Source organism: Pongo pygmaeus, chromosome 3, assembly GCF_028885625.2.
Source record: "Pongo pygmaeus isolate AG05252 chromosome 3, NHGRI_mPonPyg2-v2.0_pri, whole genome shotgun sequence".
Taxonomy (NCBI): Eukaryota; Metazoa; Chordata; class Mammalia; order Primates; family Hominidae; genus Pongo; species Pongo pygmaeus.
The window spans coordinates 86,583,305-86,609,524 of NC_072376.2; the positions used below are offsets into that span (position 1 = coordinate 86,583,305).

Sequence of the window (26,220 nt, forward strand, 5' to 3'; positions counted from 1 at the left end):
ATTATATAACCATAAAAGTCACTTTTCCTCTTTCTAATTTATGAAACTTGTGATCCCTACCAATGCTCCATAAAACTATAACCCATTTCTAATATCATCTTCCTTGGTTCCATTTCTTCTTTTCCAAAATAAGCTATTAAGTGAGAAGTCACTCAATGCCTGCTTTCTTGATAGATTTGGAAGCTAGACTTAGGAACCCAGCCTACCTCTATCCTACTGTTCATTGATTCATTTAACTCACAAATATTGACCAACTACCAAGTGCCACCATCTTAAGCATCAACGTTTGCATACAATGGTAGGTATTTTTAGTGAGCACTAACTCGGTACTAGGCACTCTACTAAGCACTTTCATTATTTTCCTATGCGCTGGATACTATTACTATCCCTGTTTTACGTATGAGGAAATTGAGACAGATTAAATAACTTGTCCAGGAATTCGCATACGGACCGTTTAAACCTTAACCCCTGATAACATGATGAAGTATTCGTTTCTAACAAGAGCGTTCTGGACATTAAAGGGCCTTAGAGTAAGAGAGAAAAAAGCCAGAAAAAAAAAAAAAAAGGAATAGTAATAATAATTTTTTAAAAAGTAGAAAGAAAAAGGTAAGGAGTTAACATCCATTAGATTCCATTTTCTATTCAAATATGTATATTTACATACAGTACTGCTGAATTGACTCACAGTTCTTAGGTCCTATAGAGGAGTGCAGTGAAAAGGAAGACAATTTACACAGTACAGAGCTGAACATAGGACTTACAAACATAAAAAAAGTCAAGTAATACAAAGTAGCTTCCCCAGGTGTAAAGTACCGGGTCTAGAATTCTATGAGGCTAGGGAGAAGATAAACGACAAAAGCTATAAGAGATCAGAATGAAAAGAGATCCACAAGCCTAAGAAGCCCAGGCCCTTGAGGAGAACCATGAATTTGAGCAGGATTTGACTAATTCCTTTAAAAAGTAGCCATTCCCTCAAAGTACGACTACATCAGCATAGGCAGGAAAGTGGGAGTGAGGAAAGGCTTAAGAGAGTTTTCCAGCCTCGCTGGGGTCAGACAATTTGCCTGGGGAAATAGTGGGAGCTGAGGTTGAAAAGACTGATTGGCTTCACATTTGTGGCAGGCCTTGCCCAAAAAGCAATGGGAAGTCGTTGAAAGGTTTCGTGCAGGGGAGCGACAGGATTAAGGCACTATTTAGGAGGAAGTCATATCAAAAGCAGCAACCTGATAAATGGCAAATACGACAGAAGGAAAAAAAAAACAACAGGAATTTTCTTCACAATGTCTCGACTTTGAGATAATAAACGCCTGAGCCACATCAGAAGCAGGGGTCTCAGAAGGAAGGCGCAGATGGGAAAGGCTTTTCTGGGCGGTGGCGTTTCAACGCAAGGAGGGCGCTTGAATCACTGACAGACTTCAAGTTAAGGGAGTTTTCGTGGCTGAGGTTAGTAAGTCACACACGCACAGCTCTCCAAAGGCATGTACGGGGAACGCCAGCCTTGGCTAAAAGACTGATTCAAGTTATGTCCGTCACCCTGAGCAACCAAAACCACCCACTACAGGGCAGGTGACCCCACAAAGCAAACCAAGCCATCTGGTCCACGCTCCCCACCTCCGGGAGGGAGATGGAAAAGTTTCGGGAGTAGTCCCCGGCCAATCGGAAAGACATTTTTCATTCCTCAACCACTACTCTCAGGTGCTCCAGGGAGGGAGGATGACTTCCGGACAGTCCTCCTGCCGCTCCTCCCTCGGGTCAATTATGAAACTCTGGGCACTCTTGACCTCACCCCGTTAGGGCCCGGGAGGGGCTCCCTAGTATAAAGTTCGCAGCACCGGACAGTTGAGCTCACTTGCCTGATATTTCCAGTGTCAGAGGGACACGGCCAACGTGTAGCCCCTTCCAGGCTGACAGCCGCGCTCCAGCCATTGCTGCGAGCCCGTCTGCTCCCGCCCTGCCGGTGCACTCCCCCGCAGCCGCCCTCCGCCGAGCCCCAGCGCCCGCTCCCATCGCCGATGACCGCGGGGAAGAGGATGGAGATGCTCTGTGCCGGCAGGGTCCCTGCGCTGCTGCTCTGCCTGGGTAAGTTCTCCCCCTCTGGCTTCCGGCCGCCCCAAAGAGGAGACAAATAAGGAACGCTCCTGTGCATTTGTCATTCGACAAGTACGGAGTTGTCTCCAGGTTCAAGTGTGCTCTATTTAAAATTATGTCTTGTTTTGTGAGTCTGTCTTCCGCTATGGTGGGACTGGGGGTGCGGACTGGGGATCGATGTTAAAATGCCTTTTATTGGTGAATTAATTATTGGCATATATGTTATGCATGGATTGAAATATCTCCTTATTAAATAAAATAAAAAGTTGTTGAAAAAGCTTTTTTTTTTTTTTGAAAAGTTGCCAATCCTAGAAATCTAAAGGCCTGGGACGCACTGTTAACATTTCATGTCTTGTTCCTTTTTGTTGGAGAGTGGGGAATAGAAACTAGCGTAAGAAATTTTTTTTGGGGGGGAAAGCTTTTCTCCTCTGTCTTTCACTCAGTTTTCTAAAACCTAGCCTGGTTTAGCTTTCCCGGAGGAGCTGGTATGCGCCAGTGCCAGTTGGCTGAGCTCCAGACGCAAGAGAAATAAAACGCTGGTCGAGGGTATCTGGAACAGAAGGGCCCTGGGTAGGTTCTGGCGCTCCCCATCGCCCTTCGCCCCTACACCTGCTGCTTCCGTTTTCCCCTGCAGCCTCCTAAGCAGCCTCTGGAGCAAGCGTTCTGCACTTGCTGCTAATTGCACCCCACAGCCTGTGATCGCTGAGGGTATTTTAATGCCAGTCTTCCTATTTGAGATGGTTTAGTTCAAGGGGAAAAATTTCCTAAATAGCCTTTCTGTTAAAAAAAAAAATTACTTCTTTCTAATTCCTTAAACTTCAGTTTAAGGAATTTGAAAGAGTTTGAAGTCGTATATGAATATCTTAATAAAAAAATAAAAGTTACCACCAGTCTCATATTCTCCCTGGAGTTGGAATGAGGCTGATTCCCCAGGCACTCGAACTCTACCTGTGAAGGATGTGACTGCTAAATTATTATTCTGACACACCTTATCTCAGGGGTTGAGAGACCTAATGAAATGCATATTATGCATAGTTGAAACTACAAGTCTAAGTCCAGGAACACAAGTGGAAACTAGATATGTGGTTTCTGCCAAAACTGAGCTAAGAAAGACTTGCTAGAAGATTCTCAGTAAACAACGTGGCTTTGCTGTCTTTGTTTTGAAAAGAATTAAATTAGAAAGGTGACAGTCTTCCTAGAGTTAGAAATTAACCTCGAGGTCAGAATAACTTAGCACTTATTATTTTCCCCACGTGTAAGGTTGCATCTGAACAATGCACATGTCTGTTCTGGGTGTTTCATTGAATATTCTAATTTGAGACAACAAGAGCCTGTGAATAACCTGGTTACTACCCACTAGTGTGTGTGTTGTGTGTGTTTTGTTGTCATGAAAGTGCTTACCTCCTTCATTGCATTACTTAATTATAGTTCATCTATTTCGTCAGCTGCCAAGCCCATTTCCAAATGAGTTAGGTCAGTTTCTGTTTTCCCAGTTTGTTTGGATATTTCTCTGCCACTAGGAAAGTTCCTGTTTCAAGTTTTGTGTTATATCTCTAAACTCTATTCAGTTATGCAGAGCCCATAGCCTTATTTTGGCAAGACCACCTGTTATTTCTGAAATTGCCTTCTTTTCCCCAAACAAAATATTTCCTAAAAATACTTTTCCCAAATCCTGTCCTTCCCCCCGCAAAAAAAGAGAGACATTTATTTTAAAATTTTAGCATACATATTATAACTGCTTTATGTAGTTATGACTAGGGAATAAAGTTCCAGCCTCCACCCTTAACACATACAGATTTAAATTGCTACGCACAATCATTTGGTTACTTTTAAATTTTACACGTGTTTAATATTGATGTTCTTGTTTTATAAATTGGGGAACTGTGACCCAAGTTCACATAGAAAAGTAGTGACAAAGTGAGAGAGTCCACACTTGGGCTTGCTAGCATATTTGGCCTACTGAACATTAAGTAGAAGAGTTGAAATACTGGATAACATTTTTCTAAATAATCTATAATTTTAGAGCAGAATTTTGTCTTTTTTAATCTTGTGATTTTTCTAAAGAGAGGAGGATAAATTTTTATCTTGAATTCTGCAGTTATGTTCAGGGGCTTTCTATTTAACATCAGACATTTTTATTCATGACTACATGGGTTTTTGAATATGTCCCTGAATGATATCTCCAAGACAATTTAGTCGTACTTCATCAATGAGAGAGAATTAAGCAGAAGAAATATTCTTTTTTGAAAATATGAGAAGCATAAATCTCAATGAGACAATAGGCTTGTCTTTGATCATTTCTGTTGACCCTGAGAGTTTATGAGTTACCTGAGTCTTGGCACAACCTGAGATGACAAATCTTGTCAGAAAACGTGATGACAGGCCTTTCCTCTCTGGATTTTGACCAGGTACCCTTGCCACCTTCTGCATAGTCTTGCCATGTGAGCAGCTTGGGTAATTGGGGTGTCTGATTCAGCAGTAAGACCCAAATCCGGGAGTTGAGAAGAAAACTAACAGTTACTAAATGCCTACTGTGTGGCAGCCATGTTGTGTATTAGGTGCTTTAAATACATCATCACCTTTACTTCTTAAAATAACTGCGTGAGGTAGATTTGATTAGCCCAGTGAAGTCAAGTACCTTACAAAGACTCAGAGATAGTAAATGGCCAGGTCACTCTGTGATAATGAGGAAAGAGCCAGTGAGATTCAGGGTTAGCAGGAGCATAATAAACATAGCAGATTCTAATAGAGAAGTTCCAGAGTAGCCTGGGGCTGCTCCAGGATTCAGACCATCTCGTAGGCACAGCACATGTACAAATGGGCTTTCTGACTCTGTGCAAAATCAGGCAAATAAAATGTGACTATTCTCTTAAGCTGTGCTAAAATATGTTGAATTTTTACTTAATGTTCATAATTTCTAATCAACACAGTTCCTAAGATATCATTTTTATTATAAAGATTTTTATTATAAGATATGATTTTTATTATAAAGATATAATATATTATAAGATATGATTTTTATTATAAAGATTTTTATTATAAAGCATTATAAGATATGATTGTTATTATATATATAATTTATTTTATTATAAAACACAGTTCCTAAGATATGATTTTTATTATAAAGAAGTGAGTTGATTGGGGCCCTTATTTTTATATTTTACAAGGTTTACATTAAGTAAAGCAATAAAGAGGGTAACTTATGTCTGTTTTATTCCTTGTATTCTTTGTATATTATTGTGAATTCAATATAGCATCGATAAGGGATCAACTTGGGATTTATAGTCCATTCCTGTTAACTGTGAGAATGTAAATGTATTTCCTTGGTTTTAAAAAAATAACAATACTCATATAATCACTTTGGAGAAACTGAATTTGAATGTTTTCTGTCTATTTTTGCAAAAGAATCTCCCATTTCCTGGTTAATGTTCACGTGAAACATGCAAATGTCAAGTAAGAAATCCTCTTCAAAGAGAATGTAAATTAAGGTGAGGTTTCCTCATCTGTCAGTCTTTACTTTGAGTGTAGGCCTATACAAATCGTCTAATTAATATGGCTGTAACTGCTGCTGGGAACATTCCATCGGGAGACAATGAGAATGCTTCCCAATGGTGTAATAGAAGAGATCCTCAGGGAGGAGTAGTCTGACAGCCATTGCCTTGACATGGCAATTCTGGAACCTTTGAAAAAATGAAGTAATGCCACATACTCAGCATCCTCTGGAGATGCAGTTTATGTAAGACTGGGTGTTTAGTTATAGGGCACATAAAGGTTGAGTGGCCTTCTAGGTTAAAGTAATGATTTAACTTACTAGGATACTATTTATAATACTCAGGATGATTTGATAATTGTCCAGAAAAAAATGGATTTTTTAAATATATCTCATAAGACACTTAATATATAGGTTTATCCTCCATCTCCTTTTTAAAAAATTTCAGTAGCATTTGGGGTACAACTGGTTTTTTGTTACATGGGTGAATTACATAGTGGTGAATTCTGAGATTTTAGTGCGCCTATCACCTGAGTAGTGTACATTGTACCTAATGTGCAGTTTTTTTATCAATCCCTAGCCCACCCCCCACCCTTCTCCTTCTGGGTCTCTAAAGTCCATTATATCACTCTGTATGCCTTTGTGTACTCATAGTACATAGTACATAGTACTCATAGTACACATAGTACATGTATAAGTGAGAACATATGGTTTTTGTTTTTCCACTCCTGTGTTACTTCACTTGGAATAATGGCCTCCAGCTCCATCCAGTTTGCTGCAAAAGACATTATTTCATTCCTTTTAATGGCTGAGTAGTATTCCATGGATATATGGATGTATTCCATGGAGATATATGTAACATTCAGAAAGAAAAATGTTAAACATTAATCTCTTAGGTTAAAAATTCTCAATTTTAAATTTGAGGCATGAAAGTGATTGATATGTGCACACACACACACACACATCTTTATATATGTAAATTTTATAGTCTTGAACTAAGAGGCATAGTGTATAGTGTATAAAACACAAATTTCATGCACCATTTTTTTCTTTCATACTTTCAGAAAGAGTGATTTATCTCTGAGCCTCAGTTTTCTCATCCGAAAAAAAAAAAGGTTATCCACAATAACCTTGTCAGGAAATTGTACATAGATTTAATGGATAAGATGATACACGAATTCATAGAAAGCACTTTTAAAATTAGAGCTGTCATCATCAAAATGGTTTCTTACAAACAAAAGCCTCACTTAGTTCTTAGGATGCATTTTTAGCCCAGAAAGTTATTATTGTTCCCATTTTACAAATGAGGAAACAGGAGTTCACAGCATGTAAGGCTTCGGGTTTGAATATGCTGTACCCTTTACTGTCAATGCCCTCAAGTCACTCTTTACTTTTGGTGAAAGTACTCATCCTTTAAGACTGAAAAAGGAGCCACTTCCTTAGGCACTTCTCTGATAAGCCCTGACCCTCCTCAATTGCACCTTTCCCATCCCTTTTGTCCTATGGCCCCTGTCACACCACACACAACACTGTAAGTGTGTGTATAACTCTGTCCCTCCTTGCTGGTGCTATAGTCATCTTTTATCATTTCTATTGTGATAGGCTTATATTAAACACAATAAATGTTTGCTAGATGGATGATTACATTGACACTTTATTTGGAGTTATCACCACTATGTTATAGACTCAATTACCTGCACTTTAAAAATGTATTTAAAAATATTTAAAAAGATATTTTGAGAAGCAAAATATCTTGAGGTTAAGTAACAGTTTTGGAAAATTCAATTCTGTTGTTGTTTCTGATGAAGTCTAATAAGTTTTCTTCCCTCTCTTTCACATTTTTATCTCTTATTATATTATTATATTATTCAGTATTAACTGAAGTTATTCATGTGTGTGTGTGTGAGAGAGAGAGAGACAGAAAGAGAGAGAGGACGAGAGAAAGAGAGAGGGGTTACTGAGCTATGATATGACTGAATAAAGTGGCAGTGATATGACTGAATAAAGTGGCAGTGATATGACTGCCAGTGGCAGAAAGAGAAGCATTGTTTTAGAAATTAAAGAAACCTTGCAGAAATCTAATCCAAACTTCATTTCACCCTCTACCCCACCTCACTCCATGTTCTCTGTTTTCAGAGATAAGGCAACTCAGTTGCAGGGCAACAAAATAAGTATGTGAGCTAGAACTGGATCCCATTTCTCATGAGTCTAATGCAGGGTTTTTCAACCTTGTCTCAGTTGACATTAGGGACTAAATAATTCTTTGTTGCAGGGGGGCTGTCCTATGTATTGCAGGGTGTTTAGCAGCAACCCTGGTCTCTACCCACTAGATGTCAGTAGCATCCCCAGTTGTGACAACCAACATAGTCTCCAGACATTACCATATGGTAGCAATGGTCCCCAGGAGCAATTTTGCCAATGAGGGATACAATTTTGCCAACCTTGCTTGGCAATTTTGCTCCCGGTTGAGAACCAATAACATAAAATATACTTTTTTTTAATTGCTGTTACACATTGCCACCCATAATTCACAGTCTGGAAAATTAGTGCTTGAGTTGTCAAGACAAAATTAATTTTAATGATAATCTGGATACAAATATAAAGCCCATTCTCATGTTTAAAAAATCAGCTTGGCAATATTTATTGCTGATTTTAGCACCATTCACATCTAATAATGATGAGTCTTATTTACGATGGAATCATGAATACTTTCTCTGATTATTCCTTTGATAACCACCCTCTACTTCCTTTTACAACTCTACTCTCTTAGCTGTCAGCACACTTAATTTTCTTTTTTCTCTAATTTCTTTTTCTCTTTTCTTTGCCACTTCCGTCTGCTCTCTACCACCTGTTTCTCAAAGTTCTGTTATTTTCCATTCCATACTGTTTTCCTTGGAACATTTAAATGACTTCCATTCCTTTAAAGGTAGTATCTCCTCATATGACTTTCAAATAGACTTCTCCTGACCTCCAAATAAATTCTTATTCCTTTACTGTATTCCCAACAGCCTCAGAAATATAAATAGGTAATACCTATAGGTAAACATTAAACTCGAATGTGTTCACTCCCTTCATGCCTTCATGCCCAAACGCCACCACAAGCCTGCTGTCCTGCCTATGTCTCCTCCTTTTTTAATGGCAGCATTCTCTGTTTTTTTTCTGACTAGAAACTTGGCATCATCTATAAATTCTCTCCTTTCCTTACCACCCTTAGGTGTCCAACTCCTTTAAGTCTACTTAGGGCAGGAACAATGTCTTTTGTACCAGTTTTCTTTCCAGTGTTTTGTTCAATATCTTGCATGTAGACAATTCTCAATAGATATTTATTGAGTAAATATTATTTGACAAATGTAGTTACTAAAAGCAAGGATGGGGTAAGCTGCCCTCCTTTTTGATGACTGGGTTGTAACTAAGCCCATCCCACCAGCTATCATGCTATGGAGGCATATGTGGCTCTCACTGAAGTCAAGGTCGCCAACGTCAACTCAAACTATATTTTCATAAACTATATTATCTGAAAGTAGAATTCCTTAGCAGCCTCCAGTGTGTGAGTTGTATTATGTGGGTTTTCTCAATAAAAAGTAATTAACTTCGAGTCTTTTGAAATCATCTTTAATGTATTCCCTTTCTCTTGTTTTGTGTGTGCTCACTGATTAAAACTGTATCCTTGCAGATTCATGTTTGGCCATAGGTATCTACAGAGAATACAATATAGTCAATATACTTATCAAAGTGCCATTAAATATCCAAGCTTCATGCCACAATGTGGCCATAATGAAAAGAAGGCAAATTGCAGACACTTATAGTCCAAACTGTTGCTCCTTTAGGAGATTTTTCTTTTGGAATAATAATGTAAGAATAATTTAAATTGGATTTATGGAAGTGAGAAGCCCGATGGAAGGGAGTCAAGGTAGAAAACGTTATAAAAAAGCCCTTCTTATGTAAGATTGTCTTGAGGAAAAAAATATGTTTCCAAAAGATAATTTGAAACAATACTTTATAAATGAAGCTTTGTCTTTTGGGGGAGGCAAGTCCCACCTTTAGAGATTTTAGTCACAAAGTTCCAAACACTCAGATTAACTTAAATTGTACTTTTTTTTTTTTTTTTTGAAACAGAGTCTTGTTCTGTCACCAGGCTGGAGTGCAGTGGGGTGAACTCGGCTCACTGCAACCTCTGCTTCCCGGGTTCACGCCATTCTCCTGCCTCAGCTTCTCGAGTAGCTGGGACCACAGGCGCCCGCCATCACATCTGGCTAATTTTTTTTTTTTTTTTTTGGTATTTTGGTTTCACCATGTTGGCCAGGATGGTCTTGATCTCTTGACCTCATAATCCACCAGCCTCAGCCTCCCAAAGTGCTGGGTTGTACTCTTTACACAAGAGTTGGTGTGTATTCTCCTGCATTCTGGAAATACTTCTGTTATAAACAAGATATACATCTTTAAATTCATATTTAGTGCAAAATAGATAATTCCCTTATATTTTGACTCACTGATTCTTTATTTGACTAGCTTTAAGTATAGCATTGTATGATAATATGTAAGTGAAATATATTAGCATTTGAAGTATGATTTAGAAATGACTACCTAAATTGGAGAGTATAACTTAATGCTTATGACTAGAAACACACGGCATAATAATATTTTTGCTACTTGACAAGGAAGATTCTATGGCTATTTTTCAAAACTCAAAATTAAAATAATTACTTATTTTTAACCTGTTATATTAACCTTGGGTTTCGTATGTTTTATCTCAAATTGCTATAGACACTTTTTACACTTAGGTCTTAATGAAGTGCAGTTACAAAGCTAACATTAAAAATATATAGGAATAGAATTATTACTGGCAGAAGGCAAGTTTAGTTTTCTATAGATTATATATGTGTGTATATATGTGAGTGTATATATATATATGTAATATATGTATATATGTGGGTATATATGTGTTCATATATATTTACATATAAGTAATATTTATAAGTATATATGTGTGTATATATAAGTATGTGTGTGTGTATATATATACACACACACATATATATACTCTCTGAAAAGTAGATTGCTATTAGAAGGTGCTGACAGTCTTTTCAGTATCTGATGTGATAATGAGTGTTAGAGTTATTTTGACCAAGGTGAAGTAAGAGCTTATCAAATAGTGGAATTTAATTTAAAACAAAAAGACATCCAAAAACAGTGAAGGCGTATTCACTCCTTAAAAGCACACAAGATCCAACAAGCCTATTATGTTGTAGACAAATTCTAAAATCACAGACTGCCATGGAAGATGGTAGAAAATGAACAGTCTGAGTAGGTTGGCATGTGACCAGAGCAAAAGTGTGAACAAAGAGGATTTTGCTATGTGTTTGGGCTGGACAAATGCTATGAGTCTGCACAAGTTTGCTTTTCTGGTCTAAATAGCCTAAAAGGTTAAATTGGGAAAATGAGATGCATTTCTTTTATTCTGTAATCTATCTGATTTTAATTTGGATCATTTTTATTTTCTTGATTGTTTTCCAGAATAGTCATTTTACCCTAAGATTTGCAATTGATTTTGCTGACTTGGCTTGGTCATCCAGTCACCAAATCCTAGCCTCCTCTGTACTGGCCTCCTTCTGGATGAGCCCTCAGTGTGATCCTTAGGAAGCAAGGTCAATCCAGGCACAATGGCTCAAGTCTGTAATCCTAGCATTTTTGGAGGCCAACATGGGAGGATCGCTTGAGCCCAGGAGTTCGAGGCTGCAGTGAGCTGTGATTGCACCACTGCACTCCAGTCTGGGCAAATGAGCAAGAGCCTCGAAAAACAAAATAAATATAAATAAAAATGAAGCAAGGTCAAAAGAAACCGTATGAAATAGGAAGTACATTTTCTACGTCTGGCATTTTGTCTGACTGTTGGGCAACCACTTCTTAGTGCTCTAGGGCCCACGACATTTACTGCTATTGCCATTCCTATGATGGCACTCAACCTCTCCCACGCGCGGTCCCCAATATTGTGTAAGGGTGTAGGCTCGGCCCTGACTCACAGGGAAGAGGCGATTTGTATCCTCTGAGTCACTGGCACCACTTCCTGCTGGCACATCTGAGATTTCACTGAAACATAACCTGAAAAATGAAGGCAGAGAGATATATAGGTGAGGTTCACATTCCTAAAACCCATTTGGAAATTTGATAGAAACAATGACCTCTGAATGCATTTCCATTTTTGTAGCTGTATTGTAAAAGAAGCGCCAACTGCCAATTTTGAGTTTACAGATCACCTGTGTTATATCACCTGGCAAGAAATTCCTCTGTATCTTAGTTACCAATGCCACCAGACAAGAAATGCCACCAGATCTGTTTTTTTGACACAGACACTATCTAAAATCTTTAGTATCGTAGTGAATTATTTGCTTAGGAAGAATCTACTGTCAAGAATGAAAAAGCCAAATATAGTATTTGAGGTCCAATCATACAGAAATTATGTTCAAACAACACTAAGGTCATGAAAAATCTGACATTAAGGAAATATATGCATGACTTTAGCATTTATTCCCTCCCTGTATGACTCATTAAAATAATGACTAGCGATTCTTTTTTGTTTTGTTTTGTTTTGAGAGGGAGTCTTGCTCTGTCGCCCTGGCTGGAGTGCAGTGGCGCGATCTCCGTTCACTGCAAGCTCCGCCTCCCGGGTTCACGCCATTCTCCTGCCTCAGCCGCCAGAGTAGCTGGGACTACAGGCGGCCGCCACCACGCCTGGCTAATTTTTTTTTTTTTTCTGTATTTTTAGTAGAGACGGGGTTTTACTGTGTTAGCCAGGATAGTCTCGATATCCTGACCTCGTGATCCGCACGCCTCAGCCTCCCAAAGTGCTGGGATTACAGGCGTGAGCCACCGCGCCCGGCCCTGACCAGCGATTCTTAAGGTTAGCAGGATAGTGGATGTAATATTTCTCTGGAGATAGATTTTTTATTCATTGGATCGCATTCACTCTTCTACCCTAGTTTGCAAGTGTTTGGGAGCAGACGCATATTGCAGGAACATTTGAGAACCACCGTTTTAAAGCAAAAGTGCTGTGCAGATGGACATGACTTAGAATTAATTTTGCTGTTTTTTTTGCCACATCCATCCATGATGGAATTGCAGTTATACACTTTAATTTGAAAGGAACATTTAAAAATTATATACGTTTCCACCTGTAAAATATCCTGCTATAGGATTAATACAGCAAGTCTCACAGAAACTATCCTGAGCGATGGACTGTGTCCAAGGGAGCGTCACAAGTAAGGAAAGCCCAGTTTTTGTGGAGGCACACCCTGGGCTGAACATTCTTTAATTAACAAAGACAAAAATTTCACCTGTGGCCTGAACAACTGGAACAAAGTTTCCAACGGTGGAAAAACTAACAACTACTAAAAATCTTTAAAAAAGAAGACTAACAGCAACACTCCAAAGTAAGTTGGATTCTATAATAGTTGCAGGTTGTAGTTGGAGGCAATTCCAAGCAGGAAAGATTAGGCTTTAGTTTATGCAAAGGATAGAGAAACTAGCTTCAAATGTGCATTTTTTTTTCTCTGGCTAGCATTTTCCTGGAGGGAGAATTGGTAATGTCTCCTCCAAAGCTTTCCTCAGTTGAAGAAATATGTAGGAATAGGAATGTCAAGGATGTAAGCACGTGCAACTAAAACTCCAATTTGTATTGAGGAAACTGTATTAGTTAAAGGATTTAATTCTTCAGTGGTGAAATTATTATTGGGACATAAAATAAAATGGACTTGAATGAGAATCTAGCTTATTCTCCATAAAAAGCTTAGTAAAATAGTTTTCAACTCTGTTCAGCTGACAATGAAATCTAAGCTTTAGCTATTTGTCATTCAACAAAAATATATTTTTTGTGGTTCCACAAGAGCAATTGAAGCAGCATTTATGTTGTAGAAAAAGCATGGAGTGGGGAAGGGATAATTCTGAACCTTTAAAGACAACAGAATTTTCAAATCATTGAAGAATAGGAGACTTGATGTCAAAAGATAAATTCGTAACTCTTCTCTTCTGTGGTCATAAGTGATCTTAGACAAGACATTTAATTTAAATGCACTGAGGGTATTTGAGACTAATAACTACTTCACAGAATTAAGTGTGAAATTTGATATATGAAGTTATACATTATGATGCTGATGCCGATATGTAATTTACTTTTCAGAACCCAAAAATATACAATCAGCTTAACAGATACAAGCCTTCTCTAACTGAGAAAAAATAAAATTCTTGTATTACACAAATTAAATCTTTCTTTACAGTACCAAATTACAGAGCTATGCAAACTTGTTATATACCAGTAGAGGGCACTGTTCACATACACTGCTAAAACCCGAGGTTAGAAGTTGAGAGTCAAGGAACATTTATTGGATGTGTCAGCCATTTCAGAAAAAAAAAATCATTAGTTTATTTCACTGTATTCTCCCCCAAAATCTATAAGATAAGAAAAATTAAGACCCAGAAAAGTAAATTAATTTTTTTTCAAGATCATGTAGCTCAAGTTTTCCTCACAAGACTGCCTTTCCACCATACTTTGTGGCCTCTATGTTGGGTTAAATACTCTACTTCAATTACAGCTACCATAATTTGTTCTCTGTGATGTCCATTATAATCTAGCATTATTGCCTATTTCCAAATTCTATAAAGTGACCCATTAACAATATGTATCCTTGGGAAAAGTTATTTAAACTCTTTATGCCTTAGTTTTCTCTAATGGGGCTAATAATAGTATCTTCCTCAAATTGGCACTGAGAGGACTAAATAATATAATACAGATAAGGTGAATAGGACCATACCCGGTTGTATTAGTTTGTTTTCACACTACTATAAAGAACTTCCCTGAGACTGGGTAATTTATAAAGGAAAGAACTTTAATTGACTCACAGTTCTGTATGGCTGGGGAAGTCTCAGGAAACTTATCATGGCCAAAGGCAAAGGGGAAGCAAGCCCCTTTTTCACAAGGTGGCAGGAGAGAGAGGGGGGAAGGAGGAACTTCCAAACACTTATAAAACCATCAGATCTCATGAAAACTCACTCACTATCCTGAGAACAGCATGCAGGAAACCACCCCCATTGATTCAATCACCTCCCTTCTTTGACACATGGGGATTACAGGTCCCTCTCTCAACACATGGGGATTGCAATTCCAGATGAGATGTGGGTGGGGACACAGAGCCAAACCATATCACTGGTACATAGTACATGTTCGAGAGATGGATCGTCCTCTGTCTGAACTGTGAAAGAAATGGAAAGTTGAATATATTTTGTTGCCTTTACGGAGGCATTAATCATCCTTTCGTAACAGTTACCACTTACTTAGCTACTTCAATGAAACAGGTTGATTCAAACTCTTCCTGTGTTTACAGAAACTGGACTCTCAGTGTGGTTCATCTGGCATGCCTATTCCTTCTCCTATTAGACAGGATATGTTCTGATTTTACCTAGATTACATTTACCTAGCTGCCAATCGGTCAAGGAGAATTTTCAGGAGTAGGAAGTCATTCTAGTTATCACGCACCCTAGGCCAATAAGCACCGGAATCCAAACGAAAATGTCCAACCGACTAAACAAAATAACACAGGAGGTATTTATTCTCAAAAGACAACCTTTAGGGTGTAGAAAAAGCAAGCTTAACACACATGTCATTATCCCCCACAGTAGGTATTATTCACTTCTTCAAACAAAATATGTCTAATTTTTTTCAAATCTCAGTTCTGAAATTCATTATTCCCCAAAGCAATTGCAAGCTGAAGCCATTAATTAATTTAGTGGAGCTTAATTGCTGCTAATACTACTACTACCGCCACCATTAGTAACAGTTACTCAAATAACAGTTACTCAAATACATTGGAAAGAGTGTTTGAAGTGCAAATACCTAAAGCTTAAACAGAAGCAGCTAAAGCTCTTAAGTAAACATCTGTGAAATTACAAGAGTTCTTATGATGATTCCTACACAATTCAGAAAGTACTTGAGTCATTCTTGATATCTATGTTCCAACATTTTATCTTTTCACTGAATACACATGATGAAACAGCTGATTCAGACTCTTCCTATGCTGATAGAAACTGGATTCTAGGGCTCAGTATGGTTCATTTGGTATGCCTGTTCCTCCTCATATTAGACAAGATATATTCTGATTTTACCTAGCTTGCATTGTATTAATTAAAATCTATACTCATGTGTAATGCAAAGCAAAGAGTAACTTAGGTACATAAATCAATAATGAATGTTTCTTAGATTGAGTTTATTGTTGTTATCATAAGTGGAAACCGAGTTTTTATTTACAGCCTTCTTTTGTGATGGGGTCTAATTAGGAGCATTTCTCTGAACACATGATGGAATAAAATAGTGGAAATTCTCCAACTGATGTGCATCTTAAGAAATCAAACTTCAAAATCAAATCTTTGAAAATGTTATTGTGAAATATTTAGAGCAGGTCAAATCTGTAACCGTGAATGTAATGCCAAGGCTTTTATCCTTCCACAGAATAGCTGGGGGAGTTTGTATTTTCTGTTATATGCCTGTTTCCATGAATTATTTTGTTTTATGGTTTTGATGGACCAAATCCGTGAAACAAAACAACTCTATAAGTACTGCAGTTATGTAGAAATTTGATCAAGATTTCTTTCCTTAACACATTAATTATATATTCGATTTTTCTTTATAAATAGGTTTTCATCTTCTACAGGCAGTCCTCAGTACAACTGTGATTCCATCATGTATCCCAGGAGAGTCCAGTGATAACTGCACAGCTTTAGGTAAGCCCAAGTTTGTCAATGTGGCGTCAAGAGACTATATATTTTTAAACAGAAATATAAACTCAAAGACTATAAGTATGTGATAATTTTTAAAAAGGGTAAGAATAGCTGCTATATTACTTTTTAAACCACCATATAAACTAATGTTCCGAAAAAATTATATAAATGAATAACTGGTAGGAGAAGGACCGGACAAATTATATACATAGATTTGATTGTGAAGACATAGAGAACAACAACAACAAAAAATTACATTCCCTTTGGCTGTTTCCTGGCACTTTACTGCAAAACATCCTCAGAGACCACACTGACTGGATTCCAGGCAAAACAGCAAAACAGGAAAACTTTGTACAGAGTAGGTTCTCTATCTCTCTCTTTCTACCCCTCTCTCTCTCTGTAAGAAGAAAAAATGATGGTCCTTTATTTCTAGGCACAGTGTTCATTCAGAAAACATTTATTGAGTATGTAGTATGCACCAAACGCTGTGCTAAGGCATACAGATACAAAGATAAGTAATACAGTTTTTTCCCCTCGAGGACTGTGGACTCCAGATATGGTCCAAGGGGGATCAGCTTTATCTTCATTCTGAGCTATTGAATCAAGATAACTGAGTTATTTTGAGGAAACAGGATATTTTCCATAACAATTTTATCTTTTTTCCCTCACCATCAGGTTCTCTGGAGGTTTGATCAGACTCCCCCGCATCACCTTTTTTTTTTTTTTTTTCCTTCTTTGGTTATTTGGGCAAGAGTATTACAATCACATTGCTGTTTTAAAAGTAATTTTATAACATCTTTCACATTTTGGTATCTAAAGCTTTCTAAAGTGAATTTTACACAGAGGCTCCTATTTTCATTGCTGTATTTGTCTACCAGAGGCCTTTCTCACTCAGGGTTTGTCTAGTTTGGATTCAGGCCTCATCATTAGAGATATTGGGAGACTGGTTAATTTCATTAATGGTAACCTCAACAACTTGAGAACATATACCAAAGCCAGCCTTACTGATTAAAAATCCACTGTAGAATTAAGCTCCTTTGAATTAATTAATGGTATGAGCTTGCAACTGCTTTGGGGAGTAATAGATTTCAGAAATGTTTTGGGACTTGAGAAAAATTAGACAAATTTTGCTTGAAGAAGTGAATAACATCCACTTGGAGGATAATGACACGTGTGTGTTAAATTTGCCTTCTCTACCCTTACAGGTTGTCTTTTGAGAATGAAATCCTCACATATAATCTTCTTTTGTTCAGTCTGTTGGACATTTTCCTTTGGATTCAAGTGTTTATTGATTGGTCTAGGGGGTGTGACAACTAGAGTGACTTCCTACTTCTCAAAATTCTCCTCAACTGATTGGCATCTGACCTGTTTTGTAGAAGTAGCTCAGTGGTTACTGTTATAAAAGAGTGAGAAATTCTTCCATGAAGGCTGCAGAATATATTCAACTTTCCACTTCTTTTACAGTTCAGACAGAAGACAATCCACGTGTGGCTCAAGTGTCAATAACAAAGTGTAGCTCTGACATGAATGGCTACTGTTTGCATGGACAGTGCATCTACCTGGTGGACATGAGTCAAAACTACTGCAGGTAATATGTCAGAAATAAACAAATACAGTTTGTAAAATTTTGTTTTATAGATTTAGGGGTACAAGTGCAGATTTGTTAGTGGATATATTCAGTTGTGTTGAAGTCTGAACTTTTAGAGTACCTACCCCTCAAATAGTGTGCATGGAACCCATTAGGTAATTTTTCATCCCTTGACTTCAAAAGGTAGAAGAGTTTCAACCCCCCCAAAACTCTTCTACCTTTTGACGTCTCCAGAGTCTATGACTCCACTCTCTATGACCATGTGTACACATTATTTAGCTCCCACTTGTGAGAACATGTGATAAACAAATGCAGTTTTATTCTTTGTATTTCTATTTTTATATTTTGAAATTACCCTATATTTCCATGGGCTGTTAAATGCAGTATATATATTATTAGAAACTTTTCTGAGTTTTTTAAAATTAGGTAGTAAGTAGTAGCTTTTAAATTGCACACATATGTCAGAGGTGCAGAGCAGGGAGGGCTTCTGATGCTTCTCACACTTGCCAAGATGGTGTCTCTCTGCTTTGGATCTTTTCCTTCAACTTCTATATCAGGTATTGTTTTAAGAATTGATTCCAGGCCGGGCGTGTTGGCTCATGCCTGTAATCCCAGCACTTTGGGAGGCCGAGGCGGGCGGATCACGGGGTCAGGAGATCAAGACCACCCTGGCGAACATGGTGAAACCCCTTCTCTACTAAAAATACAAAAAAAAAAAAAATTAGCCAGGGGTGGTGGCGGGCGCCTGTAGTCCCAGCTACTCAGGAGGCTGAGGCAGGAGAATGGCATGAACCCGGGGGGCGGAGCTTGCAGTGAGCAGAGATCATGCCACTGTACTCCAGCCTGGGCAACAGTGCGAGACTCCGTTTCAAAAAAAAAAAAAAAAAAGAATTGATTCCAGGCCAGGCGCGGTGGCTCAACCCTGTAACCCCAGCACTTTGGGAGGCTGAGGCGGGCAGATCACTTGAGGTCAGGAGTTCCTGACCAGCCTGGCCAACATGGTGAAACCCCGCCTCTACTAAAAATACAAAAATTAGCCAGGCGTGGTGGCGCACGACTGTAGTCTACTCGGGAGGCTGAGATAGGAGAATTGCTTGAACCTGGGAGGCGGAGGTTGCAGTGAGCCGAGAGATCATGCCACTGCAATCCAGCCTGGGTGACAGAGTGAGACTCCATCTCAAAAAAACCAAACAGACAAACAAACAAAAAAAGAATTGATTCCACTGATTTAGACAAAAGGAATCTCAAACCTGTACAACTTACAAAACACCACTGTAGACTGTCAGCCACCATGACAGCTGAACACATCCATCATTTAATACCACAGTTTAGCACAAGAGCTATGTGGAGCCCTTTTGTCATTACTGGTCTAACTCAATCTTTGAAATCCTCTTTACAGTCTTTAGCAAATTTTGTTGATTTCTTACATTACAGTGTGATGTTAGTCCTTATAAAACTAATTCATAACCATGATTTCCTTTTTAAATAACTGATCTTTCTTTCTTCCGTATTTTCCTTCAGGTGTGAAGTGGGTTATACTGGTGTCCGATGTGAACACTTCTTTTTAACCGTCCACCAACCTTTAAGCAAAGAATATGTGGCTTTGACCGTGATTCTTATTATTTTGTTTCTTATCACAGTCGTCGGTTCCACATATTATTTCTGCAGATGGTAAGTCAGTGTGGTTTTATACTCTGCTTTTATAAATTACTTTTACATAATGCAGACCTATAAACTGGGTAAAAATATGGATAAAGTATTAGAGAGATAAGATCAAACCTGTACAAATGATATTTACAAGAGTTGAGAAACTATTAAGTATTATGCCCAATACCTGAGTGATGGGATCAGTTGTACCCCAAATCTCAGCATCATACAATATATCCTGTTAAGAAACCTGCATATGTACCCCTGAATCTGAAATAACTTGAAATTATTTTTTAAAAATACATTTTTGCTGCAGAACATCTGGATTGAACTTTATTATCAGCTCTGATACTTATTACCTGTGTGACCTTACATAAGTCAAATTGAGAGTATCAACTCCCTTCTTTATAAAATATGGACAGAAATTCTTATCTTACGTTAGTTATAGGGTGGTTGCTTTTAGTATGTAAAATGATATTTCATGTGAAAGTAAATCACAGGAAAGGTGCTACTGTTATAGTTAACCACCTGAATTTAATTCATCAAGTCACATTTTTTATTTTATAAGAAACAACCTTGTAAATTAATAACCTTAGAAGCTTGGGTTATCTTACAGTTTAAGCAGACTGGTGGAACTATTTCTAGACAATTATAAAAAATGGGTGTTAAAAAATAGTTTGTGTCAGTCCCCCAAAACAGTCGTACCTCATCCTCATGTGCATTATTGTCACAAGCTGAAAACAGAAAAATAGAAAGTGAACATTGAAAGTATAGTTTGGCTTTTTTTTTTAAGGGTTAGGAGCAAAGGATGGGAACAGTGTGAATTAATTAATAACAGTTCCCTTTAAAATGTCTCCATGAAACATATTTTGAAACAGGTACAAATTACTCAAGGTAAATTTAAGTTTTTATTTTTCTGTGAAAGTAGTGCACTTCCAATTTTGAAGGTCTGAAAGTGTGCTAATTTCATGATATTAAATTTATTTTGTCCACATTTGACTCTAAGTATCCATCAAATAATAATGCCTTCCTAATAAGTTGCCATGACAGAACTAAATATTATTAAAACTGAAATATGCCTGCAAATCTTTGACCACAGTCCTTTCCTTTATAGATGGGGCACTGAGGCTTAGAGAGGTTCATTCAAATGTCCCAGCTCATATAGTTGACAAATGCCAGAGTGAAGAACAAATTCTTTCTAATTGATATTCTTCCAGTAAACATAGACATGATGTGGTTTCCTCAAATCTACATGTCTCATTTCCAAAAAAGAGACAAAATAAACTCAAAAATATTAGGAAAATAGCTTAATGAATAAATGAAAGAAGATTCTAAATTATGATAAATCTATGAATCCTAGCTATGAGACCTTGGACCTTGGGCACATTATATATAACCCATTTGTATTTCCCTTTCTTCATCTGTAAGATGAGGATGGTAACAGCAAATGTGGGGGTAAAATAAATAATGCATGTATAGCACTTAGAAAATTGTAGGTCACCAAATTAGTGCCTGATAAATGTTATTTTTATTTTTATTAGTGATAGCATTATATCAATGTGATAGACAGAGTGTATTAATGTAGCATGATTTGTAAATATTCATTCCTTAGAAGGGAGGAAGGAAAAAGAAAGAGAGGCAGAAAAAGAAAACCTAAAACTCAGACTTAAATGTGGTCACACACCACTTGGAATTTCACAATATTCATGATCACGTTAAAGACTTTGAGAAACTCTTTAAGTGTATTTTATCATTTCATTCCAAAATTGTTTGACTACAGCACACCATCTCTTCATCCCTCTTTTTTTTTTTTTTTTTAACATTGTCCAACCTAAATCTGTTTGACTTTGTCATTTTGGAAACACTACGCTAATGTGCCTTTGGAGTCCATATATAACACACTTGTTCCTTTACTATTAACTGCCGTGCTAACAGTTTCGTTTGTGAATATTTCCAGGTACAGAAATCGAAAAAGTAAAGAACCAAAGAAGGAATATGAGAGAGTTACTTCAGGGGATCCAGAGTTGCCACAAGTCTGAATGGCGCCATCAAACTTATGGGCAGGGATAACAGTGTGCCTGGTTAATATTAATATTCTCATTTTATTAATAATATTTATGTTGGGTCAAGTGTTAGGTCAATAACACTGTATTTTAATATACTTGAAAAATGTTTTTATTTTTGTTTTATTTTTGACAGACTATTTGCTAATGTATAATATGCAGAAAATATTTAATATCAAAAGAAAATTGATATTTTTATAAAAGTAATTTCCTGAGCTAAATGCTTCACTGAAAGCTTCAAAGTTTATATGCCTGGTGCACAGTGCTTAGAAGTAAGCAATTCCCGGGTCATAGCTGAAGAATTGTTAGCAAATGACAGATTTCTGTAAGCCTATATATATAGTCAAATCGATTTAGTAAGTATTTTTTTTTCTGTTCCTCAAATCAATGATAATTGGTTTGACTGTACCATGGTTTGATATGTAGTTGGCACCATGGTATCACATATTAAAACAATAATGCAATTAGAATTTGGGAGAAGCAAATATAGGTCCTGTGTTAAACACTACACATTTGAAACAAGCTAACCCTGGGGAGTCTATGGTCTCTTCACTCAGGTCTCAGCTATAATTCTGTTATATGAGGGGCAGTGGACAGTTCCCTATGCCAACTCATGACTCCTACAGGTACTAGTCATTCATCTACCAGATTCTGCCTATGTAAAATGAATTGAAAAACAATTTTCTGTAATCTTTTATTTAAGTAGTGGGCATTTCATAGCTTCACAATATTCCTTTTTCGTATATTACAACATTTATGTGAGGTAATTATTGCTCAACAGACAATTAGAAAAAAGCCCACACTTGAAGCCTAAATTTGTGCTTTTTAAGAATATTTTTAGAATATTTCTTTTTATAGGGGCTTTGCTGAATTCTAACATTAAATCACAGCCCAAAATTTGATGGACTAATTATTATTTTAAAATACATGAAGACAATAATTCTACATGTTGTCTTAAGATGGAAATACAGTTATTTCATCTTTTATTCAAGGAAGTTTTAACTTTAATATAGCTCAGTAAATGGCTTCTTCTCGAATGTAAAGTTATGTATTTAAAGTTGTATCTTGACACAGGAAATGGGAAAAAACTTAAAAAATTAATATGGTGTATTTTTCCAAATGAAAAATCTCAATTGAAAGCTTTTAAAATGTAGAAACTTAAACATACCTTCCTATGGAGGCTGGGATGAAAACTAGGGCTCATTTTTCTGACATTTGTTTATTTTTTGGAAGAGACAAAGATTTCTTCTGCACTCTGAGCCCATAGGTCTCAGAGAGTTAATAGGAGTATTTTTGGGCTATTGCATAGGGAGCCACTGCTGCCACCACCTTTGGATTTTATGGGAGGCTGCTTCATCGAATGCTAAACCTTTAAGTAGAGTCTCCCTGGATCACATACCGGGTCAGGGAGGATTTGTTCTTCCTCCACTTTTATCCTGGCATGTGCTAGGGCAATGAAGACATAATAAGCCATGGCTGACCTCTGGAGCACTAGGTGCCAGGACTTGTCTCCATGTGTATCCATGCATTATATACCCTGGTACAATCACATGACTGTCATCTAAAGTCCTGGCCCTGGCCCTTACTATTAGGAAAATAAACAGACAAAAACAAGTAAATATATATGTTCATATACATATTGTATATGTTGTCATATACATATTGTATATATATTCATATACAAACATGTATGTATACATGACCTTAATGGATCATAGAATTGCAGTCATTTGGTGCTCTATTAACCATTTATATAAAATTTAAAAACAAGAGAAAAGAAAAATCAATTAGATCTAAACAGTTATTTCTGTTTCCTATTTAATATAGCTGAAGTCAAAGTATGTAAGAACACATTTTAAGTACTCTGCTTACAGTTGGCCCTCTGTGGTTAGTTCCACATCTGTGGATTCAACCAACCAAGGATGGAAAATACTTAAAAAGTAATACAACAAAAAACCAATACATTATAACAACTATTTACTTTTTTTTTTTGAGACGGAGTTTCGCTCTGTTGCCCGGGTTGGAGTGCAGTGGCACGATCTCAGCTCACTGCAACTTCCACCTCCCATGTTCAAGAGATCCTCCTGCCTCAGCCTCCTGAGCAGCTGGGACTACAGGCACATGCCACCAAGCCCAGCTAATTTTTGTATTTTTAGTAGAGGTGGGGTTTCACCATGTTGGCCAGGATGGTCTCAATCTCCTGACCTTGTGATCCACCCTCCACAGCCTCCCAAACTGCTGGGATTACAGGCGTGAGCCACCGCACGTAGCATTTACATTAGGTATTATAAGTTATGTAAAGATGATTTAAGTATACAGGAGGATGTGAATAGGTTATATGCAAGCACTATGCCCTTTTATATAAGTGACTTGAACATCTGTGCCCGATTTTAGTATGTGCAGGGGGACGATCTGGGAATCAGTCCCCTGTGGATACCAAGGTACAACTGTATTTATTCACGCTTACTAGATGTGAAGAGAGTCTGAATATTTTCAGTGATCTTGGCTGTTTCAAAGAAAATCTATTGACTCTTCAATAAATCAGCTGCAATCCAGTTATTTCATTTACAAAAGATTTATTGTAAGCATCTCAATCTTGGTTTGTCAGTTTATCTTAAGCATGTCAATTCATAAAAACAAGTCATTTTTGTATTTTTCATCTTTAAGAATGCTTTAAAAAGCTAATCCCTAAAATAGTTAGATCTTTGTAAATGCATATTAAATAATAAAGTATGACCCACATTACTGTTCATGGGTGAAAATAAGACAAAAATAATTGTTTTAGTGAGGATGGTGCTGAGTAAACATAAAAATTGATTGCTCTCAGCTCATGTGTCCTGTACACAGTGGAAAGATTTTAGTTCACATTTAGTCTAACTCCCCCATTTTACAGATTTCTCACTATGTATATTTCTAGAAGGGGCTATGCATATTCAATGTATTGAGAACCAAAAAAACCACAAATGCATAAATGCATAATTTATGGTCTTCAACCAAGGCCACATGATAAGCCAGTTAACTTACTCTTTAACCAGGAATATTAAGTTCTATAACTGGTACTCAAGGTTTAACCTTAAAATTGAGATTTCCTTAACCTTAACCTTAAAATTGATATTGTATTAAACATACATAATACGATATAACTCCACTGTTCTGCTGAATATTTTTTGCTCTAATCTCTCTGCCGAAAGTCAAAGCGATGGGAGAATTGGTATACTGGTATGACTATGTCTTAAGTCAGATTTTTATTTATGAGTCTCTGAGACTAAATTCAATCACCACCAGGTATCAAGTCAACTTTTATGCAGCAAATATATGATTCTAGTGTCTGACTTTTGTTAAATTCAATAATGCAGTGTTTAAAAACCTGTATCTGACCCACTTTGTAATTTTTGCTCCAATATCCATTCTGTAGACTTTTGAAAAAAAAGTTTTTAATTTGATGCCCAATGTATTCTGACTTTTAAAAAATTCTTGTTCATATGGGAGAAGGGGGAGTAACAACTTGTACAAACAGTATTTCTGGTGTATATTTTAATGTTTTTAAAAAGAATAATTTTATTTAAATATCTGTTATTCAAATTTGATGATGTTAAATGTAATATAATATATTTTCCTTTTATTTTGCACTCTGTAATTGCACTTTTTAAGTTTGAAGAGCCATTTTGGTATACAGTTTTTATTAAAGATGCTATGGAACATAAAGTTGTATTGCATGCAATTTAAAGTAATTTATTTGACTATGAATGTTATCGGAATACTGAATTGTATCAATTTGTTTGTGTTCAATATCAGCTTTGATAATTGTGTACCTTAAGATATTGAAGGAGAAAATAGATAATTTACAAGATATTATTAATTTTTATTTATTTTTCTTGGGAACTGAAAAAAAATTGAAATAAATAAAAATGCATTGAACATCATGCATTCAAAATCTACACTGACAATGCAGCCTCCTTCTTTTTTTTCTTTTGCAATTTTTTTCCCACAATACATTAAAGGGTTTAAAAGCAGTGACAGGGATATAATGTGTGTAGATATAATAACTCAATGGTGTTAATTGGGGAAAACATTCTATAAATGTATCACATTTTATAGCCAGCATAGTGAAGAATTTCTTGAAATAGAAGGAGCCACATTAGTTATAAAATTCTAGGTGTTGGTATTTAAAAATCCTAGGAGTTAGGATTTATTTATTTATTTATTTATTTATTTATTTTGAGACAGAGTCTCACTCTATTGCCCAGGCTGGAATGCAGCAGCGCGATCTCGGCTCACCACAACCTCTGCCTCCCGGGTTCGAGTGATTCTCCTGCCTCAGCCTCCCGAATAGCTAGGACTACAGGCACACGCCACCATGCCCAGCTAATTTTTGTATTTTTAGTAGAGACAGGGTTTCACTATGTTGGCCAGACTGGTCTCAAACTCATGACCCTGTGATCCGCCTGCCTCCAACTCCCAAAGTGCTGGGATTACAGGCGTGAGCCACCGTGCCAAACCTGGGGTTAGTATTTTTTAAAATAATATTTTAAAGAGTATTTTAAAAGAGTATTTCTAAAAAGAATAGATATCCTATTGGG

The 26,220-nt window shown here is 36.9% G+C and overlaps 1 protein-coding gene across 2 annotated transcripts; it reads left to right on the top strand.

The window, feature by feature from the left end:
• Positions 1–1,847: 1,847 nt before the first annotated feature.
• Positions 1,848–25,567, top strand: EREG (epiregulin). Of its 2 annotated transcripts, XM_054486517.2 has the most exons (6): positions 1,854–2,079; positions 16,259–16,345; positions 17,807–17,930; positions 19,452–19,601; positions 21,535–21,658; positions 24,111–25,567. In XM_054486517.2, the coding sequence occupies exons 1-5, from the start codon at positions 2,013–2,015 to the stop codon at positions 21,614–21,616; spliced, it is 510 nt and encodes a 169-aa protein (XP_054342492.1). In that variant the 5' UTR covers positions 1,854–2,012; the 3' UTR covers positions 21,617–21,658; positions 24,111–25,567. The 2 variants fall into 2 exon arrangements, with proteins under 2 accessions (XP_063519831.1, XP_054342492.1); XM_063663761.1 differs by lacking the exon at positions 24,111–25,567 and having other exon boundaries at positions 1,848–2,079; positions 21,535–23,423.
• The last annotated feature ends 653 nt before the right edge of the window (positions 25,568–26,220 follow it).